Here is a 24,590-nt window from a genome sequence, read left to right on the forward strand (position 1 = left end):
CAGCCAACAAGAAGACTAATGTGTGCCGTCTCTCCAGAACGGTGTCTGGACTTCTTGAAGGACAGCAGCTGCCAGTCAGATGGTCCCAGGTTCTTCTACAACAGCACCAGCTCCAGCTGTGAGAGGCTCTTTGGGGGCTGTTGGTCCAACAGGACCACCTTCAGTACTCTGGAGGGCTGTGAGGCTCTCTGCTATGGAAACGGTAGGAGAAATGTAGACACACACACACACACACACATACACACACACACACACAGACACACACACATACACACACACACACACACAGACACACATACAGAGACACACACACATACACACACACACACATACACATATATGTGTTTTACCATGTTAGCATGTTATCATCTATTAACATGTTAGTGTTTGCATGTTAGCTTGTGTAACCGTGTTAGCATGCTAGCATGTTTTAGCATCTGTTTACATGTAAACATGTAGATGTGTTAGCATGTTAGTGTCTGTAAACATGTAAACGTATTAGCATGTTAGCGTCTGCTGCTACTACTACTCAGGAAGTTTTGAGGCGTTAGAGGTTATAAAGGGCAATATGAGCATGTGTTTACATGTTAGCGTGTTAGCATGTGTTAGTGCGTTAGCATGTTAGGGTGTTAGCATGTCAGCGTGTTAGCCTGTTGGCATGTGTTAGTATGTTAGCATGTAAGCGTGTTAGAGTGTTAGCATGTGTTAGTGCGTTAGCATGTTAGGGTGTTAGCATGTCAGCGTGTTAGCCTGTTAGCATGTGTCAGTATGTTAGCATGTAAGCGTGTTAGAGTGTTAGCATTTGTTAGTGTGTTAACGCGTGATAGCCATGTTTTAGTGTGTTACAAATGCCATGTGGCTTCAAACATAATTTTTTCCGTCCATGCTTATTTTATATATAATTCACAAATAAATGTTTCTTGTATTTTCATCCAGCTACTACAAGCAGCCCACTGACTGAGGATCCAGGTACAGTAACAACACATATGTGTGATCTCGTGTGATCTTGTGTGTTCTCGTGTGATCTTGTGTGATCTCGTGTTCTCGTGTGAGCTCGTGAAATGTATCTAATTGAAAAGTTGCCAAGAATCCACCACACACTGTCTAACTTGCAAAAAATATATAACGTTTTGGTACTAAACTTTATATATTTTTATATATCATCTAAATATGACGCAAAAGGAGACTTTATGCGTAAATAACAAACGCCAAAAGCACCTAACCAAGCGTCCATATTTAACGTAATGGGAGTGAGAATGTGTTACAACTTTTGACCTGCTTGTGTGTGTGTGTGTGTGTGTGTTTTTCTGTGTGTCTGTATATTTGTGTATGTGTTTGTGTGTGTGTGATGTCTGTGTGTGTGTGTGTGTGTGTGTGTGTCTGTGTGTGTGTGTGTGTGTGTGTGTGTGTGTGTGTGTGTGTGATTCTGTGTGTGTGTGTGTGAGTCTGTGTGTGTGTGTGTGTGTGTGTGTGTGTGAGTCTGTGTGTGTGTGTGTGTGTGAGTCTGTGTGAGTGAGAATGTGTTACAATGCTGGCTCTATACACGCTAAAAGTCCTGATTATTTACATGGAGTCTGGTGGAGATATGCTGGCTCTATACACGCTAAAAGTCCTGATTATTTACATGGAGTCTGGTGGGTAAAGTGTTCTCCTGATCCATTAACATTGTTTTAAAGGTAATTCATGTAAATCATACACAAAACAAGTGCATCTTCCACTAAAGTCTAATCCTGTAGGTAATATTTAAGCAGTAATGTCTCACGGCCACCGGGGGGGAGCTGTCGTCTCAACGGTTGCTGTTGCCATAGAAACACAGTGACTTTATCTACAGTAACGTGTAACTACTGTTGTAAATAGCACTTGATAAAATAACTCAAACTCCTGACTGATTGGTCCTCAGAGTCTCAGTACACTTCACTCTCAGTCTGCTTGCTGTGTGTGTCTGTGTGTGTGTGTGTGTGTGTGTGTGTGTGTGTGTGTGTGTGTGTGTGTCGTACTGGCGATGATGAAAACACATCAGGTGAGATAACGTTACAGATGTTTAACAGAGCTAAGCACTAGCTTACATTTGTTGTGTGTAAAAGTTAAACAGAAAGACCACAAACACTCTCACAGTAACTTTATGCTTTTATTGTGAAAAGAGACAGAACTCAAAACTAAACATGACACAAGTCAACGGCATTTCTACAATTTCATGATCACAGCTTCCATCTTTAAAGGACTGGAAGTGGAAGAAGTTTACAATGTTCACGAGGAATCTGTTCAATCATTCTGAATTATTTTATACAAAGTTCATTCATTAGTTCATGACAATAACCTGAAATATTTCTGTAAGTGTGATCCTGTACAGACTCAACTGATCAGCAGTGAGAAACAGGAGGAGACTCTCCGTCCTCCAGAGGACTCAGAGACACTGAGGAACCAGGAGACCAGAACCTGAACCCAGGATAGAGAGGCTGAGTGAATGTGGTGTTGAAGGTGTGGAGGAGGATCAGTGAGTCAGAGGAGACTGAGTAGAAGGACAGAGAGCCAGCAGGACAGTCCACATACACTGCTACTCTGTTAGAGACAGAGGAGGAGGAGATGGATGTTTCTCTCTTATTGTGACGGACAGAGTAACGACTATCATAGCAGATCAGACTCCAGGACTGATCATTATATCCAAACAAACAGTCATCACTGTTTCCTCTCCTCCTGATTCCTCTGTAACTCACTGATATATCAACCCCTCCTCTCCTCTCAACCTCCCAGTAACAGCGACCAGTCAGACCATCTCTACACAGCAGCTGATACCAGCAGTCAAACCTCTCTGGATGATCAGGATATGACTGATACTCCTCCACTAATGTCACCTTCCTGTTGTTGTCAGACAGTTTGAGTTTTCTGTTCACTGTGTTTGTGTCCAGTGTGAGTTCACAGGAATCTGACGGAGAGAAGGAGACACAACACAGCTGCAGTTATTAACCAATCAGCACGTAGATGATGACATCAGAGGGCTGAATGAGTGATGTCACAGTTTGATGAATGAAATTAAAAACAGACTTACACTTCCTCAGACCTGGTGTCAAATATCTGACTCCAGCAGGCTCCACCCTGAAAGGAGGAGGGGGGGGGGGGGCATTACATCACTCAGAAAGAGAGAGAGAGAGAGAGAGAGAGAGAAGAAGAATAGTAGACATGTTTGAATCTCTACAGAAATAACAAATAAATAGTTTTAAACTGAGATAAACCTACTAAATTAAAATAAATCAGATGTTAAAGTGATGGTTGGGAGTAATTTGGGAGCAGAGGCGGATCTAGAAAAATATTTCTGGGGTGGCGAGAGGGGGGCAGGAATTTTTGAGGGGTGGCAACATATGGCAGACGTATATATACTGAATTTAATCACAGTTTGATGAGAAATAGTCTGGACACACTACAAAAGGGAACAGGCTGCCATTTACAAACTCAGACAGACAAACGTAATCTCATCCAATCAATGTCCTGCATCTGAGGTTTGATGTGGAACAGTTGATATTAGGAAGAAGTGACCATACGATGAGATCTCACTGAATAGGAGATAGAAGTATGATAGAATTAAGGGGCATTATCACAGGAAAGGCATTAAGGTAAGACCCAGGTGATGAGTGGCAGATGTGTGAGAGGGGAAGCCAACAGTTGTGGACTGTGTGAGAGAGGCAGCGCTGCAGGCAGCATGTGTACAAGATGATGAACTGTCATTGATTAGTTATAACCATCAGACTGTGTTAACACACACTAACATGATCTAAAATACATTCTACACAAAATATAAAAACTCATCTCCCCATCTCATCACACTTTCACACTGACAACTTTCCCTAATTATTTATATTTAAGCAACCATGAATTTTTATATTTATTTGATGTCTAAGCAATGTCTCTTAAATGTTATAAAAATGTCCGTCTTTGTCATTTCTTGTTCTTCTTCATATGTAACTTAGTATATATGCAGCAACAGTTTCCGTACCATGTGGACCAGCTGGACTGGAGATGGTTGGTGATGGCCCAGCTCTCTGCTTTCCCTTTCACTGTCTGAGCCCTGCACGGTATCTCGTCTCTCTCTTTCTCCCTCCTCATCTTGGTGATGCTCTCCCTCCATATCTTCACCGCTGTGGTGTTCTCCACCTCCTCCTGTCCCTGGTCGCCTTGGCCTTGTATTCTCTCTCTGTCACCTTTCTGTTGCACTTTTCTCTCCACCTCGTCTCCATCTTCTCTCTCTCCTTCCAACTCTTTTCTCTCTCCTTCCATCTTCTCCGTCTACCTTGCTCAGTTGTTCATTTTCTATTTCTCTCGCCTTTCTCTTCGGTGAGAAAAACTACATATGCTACCTTTCCTCTTCATTTCTGTAAGATTAAAAGTAATTTTACAATGTTTACCTTGATAGACGTTAAATCAATATTAGCTTTTGTAGCCGACTTTACACAGAACAATCGTCAGACCTAAGTTACATTATATGTATAGTTAGCAAAATAACGTTCTTCAACCTGATTTTTATCATCTCAAAATCAGCATCGCAACTATGCTAGCACTGTGCTTTCATTATAATTTCATTTCTTGATAGACAGTTAATCCGTTTTGACCTCTTTCCTCCTGTGTCTCCTTCCTCACGACTCCTGACTCCCTCGCTTCGCGCCGCTCAGTTTTCCAAACAAATCAGGCTCTTGCTGCTCTGGCGTCATCTCGTGCTGCATTCACTGCAGTCGGACATTGGAGATTTGCGCTCATAAATTGTCAAATTGGCCATAACTTTTAATTCGTTGTTGCCAACTGGGGTGGCAGCAGGGGTGGCAAGGCTTTCTTTTACTTGCCACCCTATGCCACCCCGGTAGATCCGCCCCTGGTTGGGAGTAATTTCACCCGAGGGTCCTTTGCACCACGACCTCGAGCCAAACACCCCCAGAAGCTTTTTCACCTGGGTCCAACATTGGGAGAGTTAGCGTTATCAGCTGGTTAGCTTAGTGCAGGCGCTAATGGATCCAAGAGTGTATCTCGTAAGTTACCCCACTAATAATGCCCAAAATGATACCAAACTTCTACAGTAATAAAAATAGGTTATGTACTCATAAAACGATGGAACTCGGCTAACACAAAAGCTAACCCTGCTAACACAACAGCTAACTCTGCTAACATGACAGCTAACTCTGCTAACACAACAGCTAACCCTGCTAACACGACAGCTAACTCCTCTAACACAACAGCTAACTCTGCTAACACAACTGCAAACTCTACTAACACAACAGCTAACTCTGCCAACAAAACAGTGAACTTTGCTAACACAACAGCTAACTCCGGTAACAAAACAGCTAACTCTGCTAACAACAGCTAACTCTGCTAACACAACTGCTAACTCTGCTAACACAACTGCTAACTCTGCTAAAACAACAGCTAACACAACAGCTAACTCTGCTAACACGACAGCTAACTCTGCTAACATGACAGATAACTCTGCTAACACGACAGCTAACTCCTCTAACACAACAGCTAACTCTGCTAAAACAACAGCTAACCCAACTAACACAACTGCTAACTCTGCTAACAAAACAGTTAACTTTGCTAACACAACAGCAAACCCTGCTAACACGACAGCTAACTCTGCTAAGAACAGCTAAAAATGCTAACACAACACCTAACCCTGCTAACACAACAGTTAACTGTGCTAACAACAGCTAACTACTCTAACACAACAGCTAACCCTGCTAACACAACAGCTAACCCTGCTAACATGACAGTTAACTCTGCTAACAACAGCTAACTCTGCTAACAACAGCTAACTCTGCTAACACAACAGCTAACTCTGCTAACACAACTGCTAACTCTGCTAAAACAACAGCTAACACAACAGCTAACTCTGCTAACACGACAGCTAACTCTGCTAACATGACAGATAACTCTGCTAACACGACAGCTAACTCCTTTAACACAACAGCTAACTCTGCTATCACGACAGCTAACTCTGCTAACAACAGCTAAATCTGCTAACACAACACCTAACCCTGCTAACACAACATTTAACTGTGCTAACAACAGCTAACTCCGGTAACACAACAGCTAACTCTGCTAACACAACAACTAACCCTGCTAACACAACAGCTAACTCTGCTAACAACAGCTAACTCAGGTAACACAACAGCTAACTATGCTAACACAACAGCTAACTCTGCTAACACAACAGCTATCTCTGCTAACACAACAGCTAACTCCTCTAACACAACAGCTAACTTCAATACCATCAAAGCTCTGGCAGATGAGCCATGGGCAGAGAACTCACTGCTGTAAGACAGGAGCTGCACCTGAGAGAGCAAACCATCCTCAGCCTCCAGGAGCAGCTCCACAGTCTGAGAGCCTGCCAACACCAACCACAACCCTCCATCACCATCAACAGCCCCCCTCAACCTGAACCACAGCCATCCACCTCCACCCTAACTAAGACCAGACCATCACAACAACCTGCAGTAATGCCCACCCCCTCCCCCACCGACCCACATACAGAGGCCACTACCAACAAGCCTAAAACATCTGGAGAGCAAAACAAAACAAGTGATGCTGAGATTATTATCCTCATAGATTCTAATGGGCAATTTGTGAATGAGGACCAGCTTTTCCCCGGACAAAAAGTCACCAAAATCCAATGTCCCAGGACTGACAATGCCCTCCAGCTGCTCACTGAGCCCATCCTGGGTCAGCCTAGCTATATTATCATCCACACAGGTACTAATGACCTGACCTAATGAACAGGAACTAAGAGACAAACTCCGGGCACTAAAACCCAAAAAGCCAGTGGGCTCGATGGCATCATGAACGAGATGCTGAAATACACCAGCCCACAATTCCAATTGGCCGTTCTGAAACTCTTTAATTTGGTTCTGAGTGTAGGTTACTTCCCTGACATCTGGAATCATGGTCTCATCACACCAATATACAAATCTGGAGATAAAACTGACCCAAATAATTACCGAGGCATCTGTGTGAACAGTAATCTGGGGAAGCTCCTCTGTAGCATCATCAACTCCAGACTCATAAACTTCCTTACCAAACACAATGTCTTGGATTTGTACCAAAACACCGAACTTCAGATCATATTTACACCCTACACACCCTGATAGACAAACATGTTCACCTAAACAACAACAAAATCTTTGCATGATTCATAGATATCAAAAAGGCATTTGACTCTATTTGGCACAGTGGTCTATTCTACAAAGTTATTGAATCTGGTGTAGGGGGTAAAACATATGACATCATTAAATCACTGTACACTAACAATAAGTGCAGTATTAAAATTGGCAACAAAAGAACAAGATTCTTGTGTCAGAAGCGTGGAGTGAGACAGGGCTGCTGTTTGAGTCCCACTCTATTCAACATCTATATTAACCAGCTGGCCACCATCCTAGAGACATCAGCAGCACCTGGTCTCACTCTACACGACTCTGAGATCAAGTTCCTGCTCTATGCAGATGACCTGGTTCTGTTGTCCCCTACAGAACAGGGCCTACAGCAGAACCTGGACCTGCTGGAGCAGTACTGCCAGACCTGGGCCCTGGCAGTAAACACTCAAAAGACAAAGATAATGACTTTTCAAAAAAGATCCAGATCTCAAGGAAACACATACAGCTTCATGTTAGGAACACATACATTAGACCACTGTACACATTACAATTATTTAGGACTGAAAATAAGTTCCACTGGAAGTTTTAACCCAGCGATAAGGGAGCTGAGAGAGAAAGCACGCAGGGCATTTTACACAATAAAAAGTCAAATCTACATTAAAATCCCAATTAGAATCTGGCTCAAATTATTTCAATCTGTAATAGAACCAATCCTCCTCTATGGTAGTGAGGTGTGGGATCCTATTTCCTACCAGAATTCAGCCCATTTGGACAAAAACCCAGTTGAAATCCTGCATCTAGAGTTCTGTAAAAGCATCTTACAGGTGCACAGAAAAACCACCAACAACGCCTGCAGAGCTGAATTAGGCCAATTCCCATTATTCATCAAAATTCAAAAACGTGCAATCAAATATTGGCTACATCTAAAAAACAGTGACCCCCCACTCCTATCAGCAGGCCGATATTTTCCGCTATGATCGGGCTGAGCCGGGCCGGGCCCTTGATCAATCATTACTTTATTAGCCTTATTCGGTGGGGAGCAAGCTCTGCCTCTCCAGCTTCTCCCGTAGCTCTGGGTGGATGTCCTGCACTGACTTGAGTGTGAGGTAAACTGGGCTACATCGTGTCTCCCCCATCTGCAGCACTGTTGTCGGCCAGTGCGTCAGCATGTAGACCGTGGCGAAGGACAGTATTAATTAGGTGATTGAGACAAGAAAGTCTCCTATATGGTTCCAGGGCTTTGATTATGAGCAACATAATTGATCTGTTGCCCACACTATTCGGCTGAGGGAGCTAGGGTCGAGTTTTTTTTTTTTACTTTTCTTCATTCAGATCCATTTGCGATCCATAAGCTGCTCATCATGTGAAGAGAAAGTACACCCACCTTTCTTTCATTAACTTTACATCTAAAAATGTAAACGAACTTGCAGCGTATACAATATATAAAATACATATGAAATTTATAAATATATATATTTATTTTAGAAATTAATATATAGGCCTTTAATTTTAAAAATATAATTTTCTGATTCTGATAATTTCTTGGCCAGCAGAGAAGGCCTTGCTGGCCCTGACGGCCCACCTCTGATCTACAGATCGAGTCATAACAACGAATATTCTGATTAATAGTGGATGGCTAATATGTAATGAACAAGAGTTTTCATACTCAACATAACTTTCTTTTTTTAACTTTTAATTTTTGTATGATCAGTGTGATTTTTTTTTAATTTTTTTTTGGGTTCTTTTTTATTTTCTTTATTTCCACACCAGGTGTGTGTGTGTGTGTGTGTGTGTGTGTAACAGAGAGAGAGAAAGAGAGAGAGGGGGGGCGGGGACTGTGTTCTACAGGCTTGAAATATTTCGCTTTGCATGTAATAAGTCTATATAATTAGTTTTACCTTTTTAAGTTGAATTACTGAAATAAATGAACTTTTGCACAATATTCTAATTTTTGGAGTTTCCCCTGTATGCTTCTGGTTCACCTGTTAATTGTTAAAGCAAAATCGCCCCTTTGTACATTTGGTTGTGACTGAATTCTTGCTGTTAATATGAAAGTCCATAACGCAACAACACACCATTCTACTTTTGAGGGCTAAATTAAATGAAATATGGCTCGTTTTCCGTTTGAACACATTGTCATCAATATTAACAAGGTTTAAAATGACCCATTTTTCAAATTTGGATATCATTTCAAAATCAGAAATCAGTAGTAACTACATGAAAACTTCACTGTTGCATGAAATATCGTTTGTTTAGCCTACATCATCAGTTTCTATCTAATGTGAATTAAGAGGCTCTATCAGCTTCGCTACCAGGCTGTCTTTTTTTTTTTTTTTTTTGTCTTCAAAAAACTTTATTATTCAAGTACAGATCCATAAACACATTGAAAACATTAAATGCATACATACATACACGAAAAAGGGTCGCATTAAATTTACATTAAAGAGGTTGTAAGGCATTGTAAATGTTCAGAGTCCGGATGGCTTTCTTATTTGTCAGTCCTTTTCCAAGTTTCAAAATATAATGTCATATCATTTTTAAATTGGTGACTAGCCTATTCGGTTTTCTTTCAGATCATTTACATTTATAGATATAACATTTTCAAATAAAATTAAAAGATTCAAAATAAAAAACATGGCATTTATCCAAATAATTTTCTTCATAGTAAAAAGATTCTACCAGGCTGTCTTGGTCCGTTCAAGCGTATGGGGAATGTCGTAAGCAAAAAAAAAATGGCTGACTTGGATGTGGACGACGCTTGATCAGAATCAATTTGTCATGGTGTTGTTGGAGCATGTCACACATACAAATATAAGAAGGATAAAAGGATATAAACAATATAAGTATAAACATATACACACAGTACGTATTAATAACGCTAATTTTTTTTAAATAAATAGTAAAATAAGTTAAACAGTAGTGAAAACTGCAGAGTAGGTACAGTGGCATGAGGAGCCAGAGGTGGGGTGTAGAGAGAGTCAGGGTGGATTTCGAGCCTTGTTTAGAAGGCTAGTGGCGGAGGGGAAAAAACTGTTTATGTGGCGTGAGGTTTTGGTCCTGATGGACCTCATCCTCCTGCCAGAGGGGAGTGGCTCAAAGAGCTTGTGTCCGGGGTGGGAGGGGTCAGCCACAATCTTTCCAGCACACTTCAGAGTCCTGGTGGCGTATAGGTCCTGGAGCGGCGGCAGATTGCAGCCAATCACCTTCTCAGCTGACCGAATGACACGCTGCAGCCTGCCCTTGTCCTTGGCAGTGGCAGCAGCGTACCAGATGGTGATGGAGGATGTGAGGATGGACTCAATGATGGCTGTGTAGAAGTGCACCATCATTGTCTTTGGCAGGTTGAATTTCTTCAGCTGCCGCAGGAAGTACATCCTCTGTTGTGCTTTCTTGACGAGGGAGCTGATGTTCAGCTCCCACTTAAGGTCCTGGGAGATGGTAGTTCCCAGGAAGCGGAAAGACTCCACAGTGTCGATTGTGGAGCCACAGAGGGTGATGGGGGCAGGTGGGGCTGGGTTCTTTCTGAAGTCCACAACCATCTCCACTGTCTTTAGAGCGTTGAGCTCTAGGTTGTTTTGCTTGCACCAGGTCACCAGGTGGTCAGCCTCCCACCTGTAGGCGGACTCGTCTCCATCAGAGATGAGTCCGGTGAGGGAGGTGTCGTCCGCAAACTTCAGAAGCTTGACGGACTGGTGACTGGAGGTGCAGCTGTTGGTGTACAGGGAGAAGAGCAGAGGAGAAAGAACGCAGCCCTGGGGGGATCCGGTGCTGATGGTCTGTGAGTCGGAGACGTGTTTCCCCAGCTTCACATGCTGCTTCCTGTCAGACAGGAAGTCAGTGATCCACCTGCAGGTGGAGTCAGGCACACCAAGCTGGGAGAGTTTCTCCTGAAGCAGAGCCAGGATGATGGTATTGAAGGCAGAGCTGAAGTCCACAAACAGGATCCTGGCGTAGGTTCCTGCGGAGTCCAGGTGCCGGAGGATGTAGTGGAGGGCCAGGTTGACTGCATCATCTACAGACCTATTGGCTCTGTAGGCAAACTGCAGGGGGTCCAGGAGGGGGTCTGTGATGGCTTTGAGGTGTGAAAGCACAAGGCGCTCAAAGGACTTCATAACCACAGAGGTCAGGGCGACGGGTCTGAAGTCATTAAGTCCTGTGGTCCTTGGCTTCTTGGGGACAGGGATTATGGTTGAGGTCTTGAAGCAGGCTGGCACGTGACATGTCTCCAGTGAGGTGTTAAAAATGTCTGTGAACACTGGAGACAGCTGGTCAGCGCAGTGCTTCAAGCTGGATGGGGAGACAGCATCCGGTCCAGCAGCTTTCCTGGGATTCTGTCTCCTGAACAGTCTGTTGACGTCCCTCTCGTGAATGGAGAGGGTCATCACTGAGGTGGGAGGGGGGGTGGAGGTGGAGGGGACCTTTAAGGAGGGCATTGGTGGGGGGGCCCAGGACCCTGCTGAGGTGGGCGAGGTGGAGGTGATGCACAGTGGCTGTAGCTGTAGGGAGGTGTCGTGGGGGATGGTGTCAGGACTGTCCTTTTGTCTTTCAAATCGGCAGTAGAACTCGTTCAGGTCGTTGGCTAGGTGTCGGTCATTGAAGGAGTGGGGGGTTTTAGGCTTGAAGTTGGTGATCTGCCTAAGTCCTTTCCAGACAGTCGGACTTAGGCAGATCACCAACTTCAAGCCTAAAATGTCAAGCCCGGCCTTCTCGCAGACTGCAGCGAGATACACTTGGAAAAAACCCTAAACGTTAACGGAAAAGACCCGCGGACCTGAGTGACTGAGGGAGAGACAGAGAGAGAGAGAGCTGTTCTGTGTGAGTGAGCAGAGCGGGACACAGCAACACAATACATCTGTATGTGTGTAGGGGAGGGGCGCTGTGACGACTAGCCTATCACAGAACGCAGACACAGTCCGCTAGTCAACGATTTTTATTCAATCCGAGCACAGATATTGACTCGTATTACTCGTATAATACTCATACTCGGCAAAAGTGCTTTATCCGTACCGGATACTCGTTTCAGCCGAGTATCCGGCTAAACTCAGTGCATTAGTACGCACTGTTACACAACAGTGCGTACAGGATTACGGCTGTCTGTGCCACTGCCACACTATCATTTACAAAGACCCAACAATTCCCCCAAGGGCAAGCATTTGGTGCAACAATGGACCTTTCTCTGTAGAGAAACATCAATTACAATTACAATTACAATAACATCACAATTACATCACTCTAACACACACATATATTGTGTTTGTCCCGCAGGGACTAGGAAAGAGCGTTTTGAGGGACTTTTTAACCTTAGAGTCGGTACTCTCCCGGCACAAGAGGAACTTTGTACAATAATTGGTCAAGATGTCAGTGTGCGTCTCTGATCGAGCACATGAGCCATGCAGCAACGGCAACTGACATTTTAAACCTCTAGCTAACGAGTCTGCCAAAAGAGTAAATTAATGCTTCATCCACACACTCTTCACACATAAAAAGGATGTTTCTTCAAAACACGGACAGTTCCTTTAACATACAGATATCTGTCCAAACTACATCAATTATTAACAAGAGGGAGTTATTATTTTAGTTCCTGGAGATGTTCTCCTTTACAACTTCCTACACAAATATCTCCTTTTTGTTCATCAGTGTTTGTACCTGAGAGTCTCCAGTCTCCAGAGTGGAGCCTCCAGTCCCGCTGACAGTAGCTTCACTCCTGAGTCTCCTGGATGATTGTAGCTCAGGTCCAGCTCTCTCAGATGGGAGGGGTTGGAGCTCAGAGCTGAGACCAGAGAAGAACAGCCTTCCTCTGAGATCAGACAGCCTGACAGACTGCAAACACACAGAACAACACACAGGAACCCTCTGTCAACACGTGGAGCCATGTGTTAGTTTTATGTTTGTTTGTTGTCCAGGTACATTTTGGTCCAGATTTAGAATATACCATTAAGATGAACTGTTCTATTTAATTATTTAACAACAAAAGTAAACAATGAAAAATCCTCATGGAAAGTAACTCTGAGTCTAGAAATTAATAATTATATAATTATTATTAATATATTATTAATTAATATATAATTAACTACTGCCCAAGTTTATCGTATCAACAGACACAAAGCAGCTGTTTTATCAACTAAAGTTAAATGGTCATCAGTTGAATGGGTTAATGAATCCTGACCTGAGAGTCTCCAGACTTTTGGTGTTAAAGAATATAAAATCCATTTTCTAAACAAGTTGGAAACATGATAACTAATTGTGACTGAATGAGGAATAAAAAGACGTCCAGTATTCAAATTCACATACGATTTAAAAAAAATGCCATAGCCATAGTTCATACTTTGTGCTTTTTAGAAAATGCTTTGGAAACATTTAAAGGTTTCCAAATTGCTAAATTTTAAATCCTGACATGAGAGGGGTGGTTTAAATTTAATAAAGCTTAAAGTTTAGAGAAATGTACATACAGTATATGAAATCCCTTCTCAGCATGTTTAAATATCTGCTGCTCTACTCTAAACAAGTCTGAAACATGATAATTAATCGTAACAGAATTAAGCAATAATACACGAGAGGGTTTGATTTAACGTCATTATTGGCACGACAGTGAAGCAGCTAAACATGACTGAAGAGATAACATGACGTTAAATCAAACCCTCTCGTGTAATAAAGCGATTAATGGTTACCAATTAAGTAAAAATTATAATCAAACTGTGTTCATATTGTGGGGCAATTAACTCTAAAAATAAAGAAAAGCAACAGAAATCATTTGTAGTCCCTCCCTGTTAAACGTTAGTCAGCCATTCAGATCTTAAGCTAATGTTAGCTTTGTAATGTTAGAGATCGTGGAATTTTCTAAAACGTAATAACTACCACACATATAAACACCAAACTGCTTGGCTAACTTTATCTGGTTATAACTAAAATATCTAATAAACATTTTTTTTTTGCTACTATACGTCCGCAAACTTCATTATTGACGCGTCAGTGGCACAGCTGATGTTATTCAAACAGCTGATGTGATGCAAACAGCTGATGTGATCCAACAGCTGATGTAATCCAACAGCTGATGTGATGCAAACAGCTGATGTGATCCAAACAGCTGATGTGATCCAACAGCTGATGTGATCCAAACAGCTGATGTGATCCAAACAGCTGATGTGATCCAACAGCTGATGTGATCCAAACAGCTGATGTGATGCAAACAGCTGATGTGATCCAACAGCTGATGTGATCCAACAGCTGATGTGATGCAAACAGCTGATGTGATCCAAACAGCTGATGTGATGCAAACAGCTGATGTGATCCAAACAGCTGATGTGATCCAACAGCTGATGTGATCCAAACAGCTGATGTGATCCAAACAGCTGATGTGATCCAACAGCTGATGTGATCCAAACAGCTGATGTGATGCAAACAGCTGATGTGATCCAACAGCTGATGTGATCCAACAGCTGATGTGATGCAAACAGCTGATGTGATCCAAACAGCTGATGTGATCCAACAGCTGATGTGATCCAACAGCTGATGTGATCCAACAGCTGATGTGATCCAAACAGCTGATGTGATCCAAACAGCTGATGTGATCCAACAACTGATGTGATCCAAACAGCTGATGTGATCCAAACAGCTGATGTGATCCAACAGCTGATGTGATCCAACAGCTGATGGGATCCAAACAGCTGATGTTATCCAAACTATTCCAGTAACAGTTAACTCCAGATTGTTGTAAAAATGTTGTTTCATCCAATAATTCACTTCTCATCGTCTTCCAACCATTCATCAAAACTAAGTCCTCCATATAAATCAAAATTATCAACAAAACGATCCATTGTATCAATGTTGTAGGCTAACGTTACTATTTTTGATTCAGACCTGGAAGTTACAATGTTGCCATGGAAATGGAGGAGTAATACTTTATGTGATGCACCAGGTGTCCTCCAATGGCTCTGGGTGTGCTGTCATGCTGATTTGAGTACGTTCTAAATGTCTAGCTGACCAATCAGGTTTTCTGGTCGGATCAACTTGTTGTATAATCAGGAATAAACAAACGTCCAGTAATCAAAGTCACATGATATTAAAATATAAATTATTTGTGTATCTCAGCTACAGTTCATATTTCATTGATTATGAAGTGATTCTAAATCAGAATAAAATACTGTGTTTTCAAAGATTATTGTTCTTGATCTGACCTGAGAGTCTCCAGTCTGCAGTGTGGACTCTTCAGTCCAACAGAGATCAGCTCCACTCCTGAATCGTGCAGGTTGTTGTTACTCAGGTCCAGCTCTCTCAGACTAGAGGACTGGGAGCTGAGAACTGAGGACAGAGCTTCACAGCTTCTCTCTGACAGGTTACAGCCTCTCAGTCTGGAGAGACAACAGGAAGGAAACAAGTTATTTATATTTAACTCCTGTTCAAAGATAGCAGAGTATTTAATGATAAATAAATCCCACTTACAGAGCTTTGTTGGAGGCTTTGACCACTGGCAGCAGCCTCAGAAGAGTCTTCTCTGAAGCAGAGTATTTCTTCAGGTCAAACACGTCCAGATCTTTTTCTGATGACAGTAAGATGAAGACCAGAGCTGACCACTGAGCAGGAGACAGTTTATCTGTGGAGAGACTTCCTGATCTCAGGGACTGTTGGATCTCCTCCACTAGAGAACGATCATTCAGTTCATTCAGACAGTGGAACAGATTGATGCTTCTCTCTGCAGACAGATTCTCACTGATCTTCGTCTTGATGTACTTGACTGTTTTCTGATTGGTCTGTGAGCTACTTCCTGTCTGTGTCATCAGGCCTCGTAGGAGATTCTGATTGGTCTGCAGAGAAAGACCCAGGAGGAAGCGAAGGAACAAGTCCAGGTGTCCATTTGGACTCTGTAAGGCTTCGTCCACAGCACTCTGGTAGAAACGTGTTGATTTGTCTCTGAACACTTCAGACCACCACGATGGTGATTGTTCTTCTGACAGCAGGTTGACTCCAGAGTTGATGAATGTCAGATGGACATGAAGAGCAGCCAGAAACTCCTGAACACTCAGATGGACGAAGCAGAACACCTTGTCCTGGTACAGTCCTCTCTCCTCTTTAAAGATCTGTGTGAACACTCCTGAGTACACTGAGGCTGATCTGATATCGATGCCACACTCTGTCAGGTCTGATTCATAGAAGATCAGGTTGCCTTTCTGCAGCTGCTCAAAAGCCAGTTTCCCCAGAGACTCGATCATCTTCTTTGTCTCTTCATTCCAGTTTGAATCGGTCCCAGCTCCTCCATCGTATTTGATGTTCTTCTGTTTGGACTGAACCACAAGGAAGTGGATGTACATCTCAGTCAGGGTCTTGGGCAGCTCTCCTCCCTCTCTGGTCTTCAACACGTCCTCCAGAACTGTAGCAGTGATCCAGCAGAAGACTGGGATGTGGCACATGATGTGGAGGCTTCGTGATGTCTTGATGTGGGAGATGATTCTGCTTTCCTGCTTCTTGTCTCTGTATTTCTTACTGAAGTAGTCCTCCTTCTGGCCATCAGTGAACCCTCTGATCTCTGTCACCATGTCAACACACTCAGGAGGGATCTGATTGGCTGCTGCAGGTCGTGTGGTTATCCAGAGGTGAGCAGAGGGAAGCAGATTCCCTCTGATGAGGTTTGTCAGCAGCACACCCACTGAGGCGGACTCTGTAACATCAGTCAGGATCTCAGTGTTGAGGAAGTCCAGAGGAAGTCGACACTCATCCAGACCGTCAAAGATGAACACAACCTGGAACTCTTCGAACCTGCAGATTCCTGCTTCTTTGGTTTCACTGAAGAAGTGATCAACAAGTTCCACCAAGCTGTACCTTTTCTCTTTCACCATGTTCAGCTCTTTGAAAGTGAAAGGAAATATGAACTGGATGTCCTGGTTGGCTTTACCTTCAGCCCAGTCCAGAGTGAACTTCTGTGTTAAGACTGTTTTCCCGATGCCAGCCACTCCCTTAGTCATCACTGTTCTGATTGGTTCATCTCTTCCAGGTGGGGCTTTAAAGATGTCTTCTCTTCTGATTGTTGTTTCTGGTCTGTCTGGTTTTCTGGAAGCTGTTTCAATCTGTCTGACCTCATGTTCATCATTGACCTCTGCAGTCCCTCCCTCCATGATGTAGATCTCTGTGAACATCTGATTCAGAAGGGTTGGGTTTCCTGCTTTAGCAATCCCCTCAAACACACACTGGAACTTCTTGTTTAGGTTAGTCTTGAGTTTACGTTTACACACTCCAGCAGAACTTCCTGAAATAATACATAATAAAAAAGGTCATTAAGTAATTTTGTAAAGAAAACAGAAACATATTTTGACCCTTCTCTGGAGACATTAGTAAATGTCCCATTAGACCAGCAAGTTAAATCTTTAGAGAAATCATCTTACTGCTCTGCAGACGGTCAGCCAGCTCGTCCTGCTTCATTCTCCTCAGGAAGTGCAGTGTGATCTTCAGAAATGCCTCTCTGCTGCTCCTCTGCTCTTCATCCTCATCCTCACCCTCCCTCTGACTCTCTAAGCATTCTGGGTAATCTTGATTCAGAACCTTCTGGATCTTCTTCAGCTCGTTCTTCACAAAAGTGCCGATGTTCTCCTCCAGCAGCTGGAACAGAAGATTATATGAATGACACAATCAAACGAAATCATGGAAGCAAACATCAGATCCATGTTGGACAGACTGACAATCCACTGGTCTGAAAAGTGCAGCATGGAGATGATTGTGAACAGAATAGATGTAAAAGTAGTTGTTGTACATGTACAGACCATAAATATGGAGTCCAGGTGTGTTTGATGCTGCTGGGTAAACTGACCACTGGGAACCTCTGAGCTCTCCTGGTCCACTCTGTGGAGGAATCAGGAAGAATTAGCTCACATCATGTCTGTCCACACAGAGACAAACACAAGGTAATTTCCTGTGACTTAAAGTGTTGATTACAACATTGAATCAGATGGTTTCCCCTGACATGAAAGTGTTGGAGGTGCTGCTGACCCCACTGTGAATCAACAGAAAGAACTAAGAATTAACCCTCATGCCCTCTTCAGGCATTTTTGTATCAAGTTTTTGTGTGTGTGTGTGTGTGTGTGTGTGTGTGTGTGTGTGTGTGTGTATGTGTGTGTGTGTGTGTGTGTGTGTGTGTGTGTGTGTCTGTGTGTGTGCGTGTCAGTGTGTGTCATCTTTTGAAGGATGCATTTCATGTGTCTTTGAAGAGGTGCTTGAATAAAAACATGAAATGCATCCTTCAAAAGATGCCCTTTTTTCACCCCTAAAATGATCAGTGCTTGCTTACATTTACCCAAACTCTCTCTCACACACAGACACACACACACACACACACACACACACACACACACACACACACACACACACACACACACACACACACACACACACACACACACAAGGGTCGCTGGTTCTCCAGGGGGGATGTGCAGATGAAGTTACCCTGGAAGGGGCACTCTGAGGCGCATACATCCCAACCATCACCCTGGTATTCCCAGTTGGAGAAGAACATTTGGGAAGAATTTTGCCATTCATGGTTTTTATCCTACCCTATGGCTATGGGAGATTTAAAATGCTTTTTAATGGGGCTAAAACACCAGATGATATTGGACCAAACCAGGTCCAATATTACATTGAGATCTACAGTTGAAGACTGGTCTTATTGGACAGCTTTCAGATGAGAGGGTATAAATATATGTGAAGAAGAAAGACGCTGAAAATAAATTTCAAAACTTCTCTGGATACATAAAAGTTGAAACATGAATCAGCAATATTATAATATTATTAACAGCTTACCTCTTTTCAGCAGTGGGTTGTTGACCTTTAAAGTTAATAGAGCGATCAAGTGACCTGTCACTCTTGAAGGACACACAGCTGGGTTCAGGTTCAGCAGAGTCTGGTCTTTGATGGATCCTGTTACACAGAGAGTAAGACCAACAGGGATGGAAATTCAGTTTTTATTATTCAGAAACAAAAACAGCTGGAAATACAAGCAGCAACTAAAACAAGATTAACACAAAGAAGTTCAATAAACTACACAAAAAACTGGGTTAAAAAGTTAAAACACCAGAGAATATATTGGACCAAACCAGATCCAATATTTACCTAAAGTCAAGAGTTGAAGACTGGTTTAACTGGACGACTTTCAGATGTGAGAATATAAATATATGTGAAGAAGAAAGATGCTGAAAATAAACTCCAAAAACTTCTCTGGATACATAAAAGTTAAAACATGAATCAGCAATAGTATAATATTAACAGCTTACCTCTTTTTAGCAGAGGGTTGCTCTCCTTTAAAATTAATATTGCGTCCCTGTGACCGGTCGCTCTTAAAGGACACACAGCTGGGTTCAGGTTCAGGTTCAGGTCCAGGTCCAGGTTCAGGAGACTCTGGTCCCTGCTGGGTCCTGATAGAAAAACACATTTATTGAGGGTCACATGTTCAGGTAAAGTCTCCCTGAATAAAATATAATATTAATATGAATATGTATGTAGGCCTAATTATTAACAATTAAATGCCAATAATGCTTTACTTTCTGTCCAAAACTCAATAAAAATATCTTTTGAAATCAGAATTTAAAAAAATCTAAATATAATATTTCTAAATGTTGGCTAAACAGAAAGATATTTTGAGTGAGACAGGAAATTATTTTACAAAAATATTCTCATTTCAGTCATCAACTACAATAATTTCTATCCACAAAATTACAAAAAAACACTTTATTTGAAGGAGTGTGCATGAGACACAAAACAACCCAGACGGGACGTAGTTCCATCCAATGAGACTCGTTCCAGTTTGCTGGATGTTCACAACTCACCTCAATCTTCTTCTTAACATTTCAATTTCACTTTCCATTGCAATTCTCTCCTTCTGCCATTCAAGTCTCTCCATCAATCCTCGCTCCTCCATTTCAAGTAGCCTCTCCTCCATTTCTATTCTCCTCTCCCTTACAGGTCTTTTCTTAAAGTAGTGGTGGCTCCATGGACCGGTTACTCTTCATGGACACACAGCTGGATTCAGGTTCAGGTTCAGCAGGGTCTGGTCTCTGATGGGTCCTGTTAGAAAGAGAGGAAGACCACTTTTTAATCTCCAGAAACAGAAGCTGCTGGAGAAATTAGAAGCTATCAAGCAGGAAATAAAGTCTGAATCTCTTCACTGAATGATTTCTGCTCTCTGCTCATCCTGCTCTGTCATTCATTATCTTTCTGGGAGAACAGGAACATTGGAAAGACTCCAGGACTAATGTCATCTTGACCCTTGATGACCAATCATGAAACGGAAAAATGGGGAAAAAACCTGATTCAGTGATTGTGAGATGGAGGTGCTCCTAACAGAGGTAGAACATCCAAACTAAATCCTGTTTGGAGGCCTTACCCCTTGTGTGGTGTTCATATGTTTGTTACACAGCCTTAATACTTAACAGATTTAGCTCAATTACCAATGATATTTACATCATTTATGGTTCATATTTGCCATTTACCCCTGTGAGATCACATTTATGATCATATGATCATTTTTTGTTTTTTTTTGTGAGAAAACAAGGAAATTCAATTATAAAAAGGTAAAAAATAGAAACAAGATTTTTGATCATTATTGGTGCTTATTTCTTAGAACTTTATCAGAACAGGTGAAAGTGATTGAAATGTAACAATTTTTAACTCTGTGTGGGAATAGCATGTTCACACACACACACACACACACACACACACACACACACACACACACACACACAAACACTTACAATCAGACACGCACACACAGACTCACACACACACACACACACACACACACACACACACAAACAGACACACACACACACACACACAAACACAGACAGACGCACACACACACACACACACACACAGACACACACAGAGACACACACACACACACACACACACACACACACACACACACACACACACACACACACACACACACATACAGACGCACAGACACACACACACACACAGACACACATAGAGACACACACACACACACACACACACACACACACACACACACAAAGACGCACAGACACACACACACACACACACAGACGCACAGACACACACACACACACACTCAGACAGACGCACAGACACACACACACACACACACACAGAAACACACAGACGCACAGACACACAGAGACACACACACACATACAGACGCACAGACACACACACACACACACACACACACAGACGCACAGACACACACAGAGACACACACAGATGCACAGACACACACACACACACAGACGCACAGACACACACAGAGACACACACACACACACACACACACACACAGACACACACAGAGACACACAGACACACACATACAGAAAACACACAGAGACACACACACACACACACAAACAGACGCACAGACACACACACACACACACACACACACACACACACACACACACACACACACACACAGACACACACACACACACACACAGACGCACAGACACACACACACACACACACTCAGACAGACGCACAGACACACACACACACACACACACACAGAAACACACAGACGCACAGACACACAGAGACACACACACACATACAGACGCACAGACACACACACACACACACACACACAGACGCACAGACACACACAGAGACACACACAGATGCACAGACACACACACACACACAGACGCACAGACACACACAGAGACACACACACAGACACACACAGAGACACACAGACACACACATACAGAAAACACACAGAGACACACACACACACACACACAAACAGACGCACAGACACACACACACACACACACACACACACACACACACACACACACACACGCACACACACACACACACACACACACACACACACACAGCAGGCCCAGTTAGGAGGACACAGTTAACTTTCATAGCACCTACAGTTATTACACTCGAACACCTCATATGTAATAGTTATGTGTAGGGTCAGGGTTGAAGAAAAAAGGGTTAAGAAATAATAAGTTATTTTTTATGTTCTTCACAGACAATGAGCCAAGTCCGATGAGTTTGAGTTAGATGAAATAATAAATAGCATAATCTTTCTTTATTATTAAAATTTAGAGTGTGCTCACATCAACAGATTCTCACTCCGATCTCGTAAAATACAGACGTTTGGTCAGGTGCCTTTGTTGTTCTTATTGACGTTAAAAGTCTCCTTTAGCATCCGCTGCACGCTGTGGGAGGATCCCCTGCCTCTCCCCGTTGCTGCATGATCACACGCATGGTCAAAAGGTTGTGGAAAACTGGGCACATTTTACGCATGGAATTTCCTTATGAATCCCGACTTTTGCGAGGAATGTTGCGATGGCAAATTTCACCCTGCTTCACGCAACTTTTTCTTGCGTAACAGGTTTTATAAATGAGGCCCCAGGACTAATGTCATCTTTACACAGAACATTCCTGTCCTGTTCATAAAAATAAGACATGAAGACACTTCTCCTCCTCCTCACATCACTACAACAGTAACAGAGGCATTTAGGTCTCTACATTTTATTCTGAAAGGTCCCAGAGGAAACATGTTTGAGAAAAAAACGTTTTATAATCTGCCTAACAATAAGTTTTATTTATTAAGTTTTTATTCATGCCGATAACAAACTGCATTAAAATGCGCCTGATACAGACTGAATGAATGAATGAGGAAATGAGAGAGGGCTGTGTCAGAGGGAGGAGACTGAGAGAAGAAAACCTGCTCCCGACCAGGTTAGGTTCACACACTCAGTTACCATAGTAACTGACTCTGAGGTTAAGTTACCATAGTAACTGACTCTGAGGTGAAGTTACCATAGTAACTGAGTCTGAGGTTAAGTTACCTCTCTTTCTGAAACAGAAAACCCAGAGTTTCCCTCATCTCAGGGTTAACAAACTCAGAGTTTTCACTAAACCTGCTTTCTGAAACGGACCCCTGGTGTCACCTGTCCTGTGTTTCCTCGTTACCTACTTTATTTAGCTCCTGTTTCCTCGTTACCTACTTTATTTAGCTCCTGTTTCCTCGTTACCTACTTTATTTAGCTCCTGTTTCCTCGTTACCTAGTTTATTTAGCTCCTGTTTCCTCGTTACCTAGTTTATTTAGCTCCTGTGTTTCCTCGTTACCTACTTTATTTAGCTCCTGTTTCCTCGTTACCTAGTTTATTTAGCTCCTGTGTTTCCTCGTTACCTAGTTTATTTAGCTCCTGTGTTTCCTCGTTACCTACTTTATTTAGCTCCTGTGTTTCCTCGTTACCTAGTTTATTTAGCTCCTGTGTTTCCTCGTTACCTAGTTTATTTAGCTCCTGTGTTTCCTTGTCTGTTGTCAGATCGTTTTGTGTCCTTGCCCTGTCAGTTAGTGTGTGTTCATGTGTGTTTCCCTGTGTCAGCTGAGTAGTTCCTGTTTTTTTTGTACTTCTGTTTTTTGGATTCCCTTTTACCTCTTTTGGAAGTCTTTTGCCTGTTGAAGCCTCAGGACTCCCTGAGTTTATTTTTGTTATTTTGTTCAATAAAGCCTCGTGTCCAACCTTCTGCCTGCCCTCTCCCTGCGTTTGGGTCCACATCTTCTGCCAATTCTAACAGGCAAAGTATTTAAAACCTCCTCTGTAGTAGTTCATGTTACAACATGGAGATTTATCTTCAACACAAGAGTCGTCCAAACTTTCTCAGGAAATAAGAAGAGAAGTAGAAACATTATATTTAACTTTACAGAGCCAGAAACTAACCCTGAAGAGACCAAAGACTAACGTGGTGTTAAAGTATCAAACAGCAACTTACAGTTTCTCACACACACACACAGACACACACACACACACACACACACACACACACACACACACACACACACACAGACACACACACACACACACACACACACACACACACACACACACACACACACACACACACACACACACACACACACACACACACACACACACACACACACACACACACACACACAGCCTTTAGAAATGAGTTGAAACACTTTCATTATGTTCAACTTTCTCTGAAACAAAACGGAATTTAAACAGTTTAAAAAGTATATTATATTATATATATATATATATATATATATATATATATATATATATATATATATATATATATATATTAAACGTTACAGACGAGTTAAATTACCTTCCGCTGGAGCTTCACACGGAGAGAAAAAGCTGCGTCACAAACTTTGGGAAGTGAAATTAATCTTTAAACAGGAAACAAGAAGAAACGCCCAGAGAGGGACAGCATCAAACTAACCCAAAGTTCCCAGTTTGAATCAAACTGTGTGTGTGTGTGTTTCTGTGTGTGTGTGTGTTTCTGTGTGTGTGTGTGTGTGTGTGTGTGTGTGTGCAGGGCATGAAGTTAACTTTTTCGACCACCAGCCACTGTGGCAGGTGGATTTTTAAATCCACCTGCCACAGTGACTTTTTACCAGCCAGATTTTTTTTTTTGCGTCATAAAGGTGAAAAACAGGA

The 24,590-nt window shown here is 42.4% G+C and overlaps 1 protein-coding gene across 1 annotated transcript; it reads right to left on the reverse strand.

Annotated features, from left to right (window-relative positions):
* Positions 1–15,478: 15,478 nt before the first annotated feature.
* On the reverse strand, positions 15,479–24,318 carry LOC116037688 (protein NLRC3-like). The gene is made up of 8 exons (XM_036001118.1): positions 24,256–24,318; positions 19,931–20,168; positions 19,379–19,519; positions 18,909–19,025; positions 17,923–17,954; positions 17,795–17,805; positions 17,501–17,681; positions 15,479–17,364 (listed from the first exon to the last, which is right to left on the reverse strand). Exons 2-8 carry the CDS (start codon positions 20,041–20,043, stop codon positions 15,563–15,565), a joined length of 2,397 nt encoding a protein of 798 aa, XP_035857011.1. The 5' UTR covers positions 20,044–20,168; positions 24,256–24,318; the 3' UTR covers positions 15,479–15,562.
* Positions 24,319–24,590: the final 272 nt, after the last annotated feature.

The sequence above is a fragment of the Sander lucioperca genome, chromosome 5, assembly GCF_008315115.2.
Source record: "Sander lucioperca isolate FBNREF2018 chromosome 5, SLUC_FBN_1.2, whole genome shotgun sequence".
Classification (NCBI taxonomy): Eukaryota; Metazoa; Chordata; class Actinopteri; order Perciformes; family Percidae; genus Sander; species Sander lucioperca.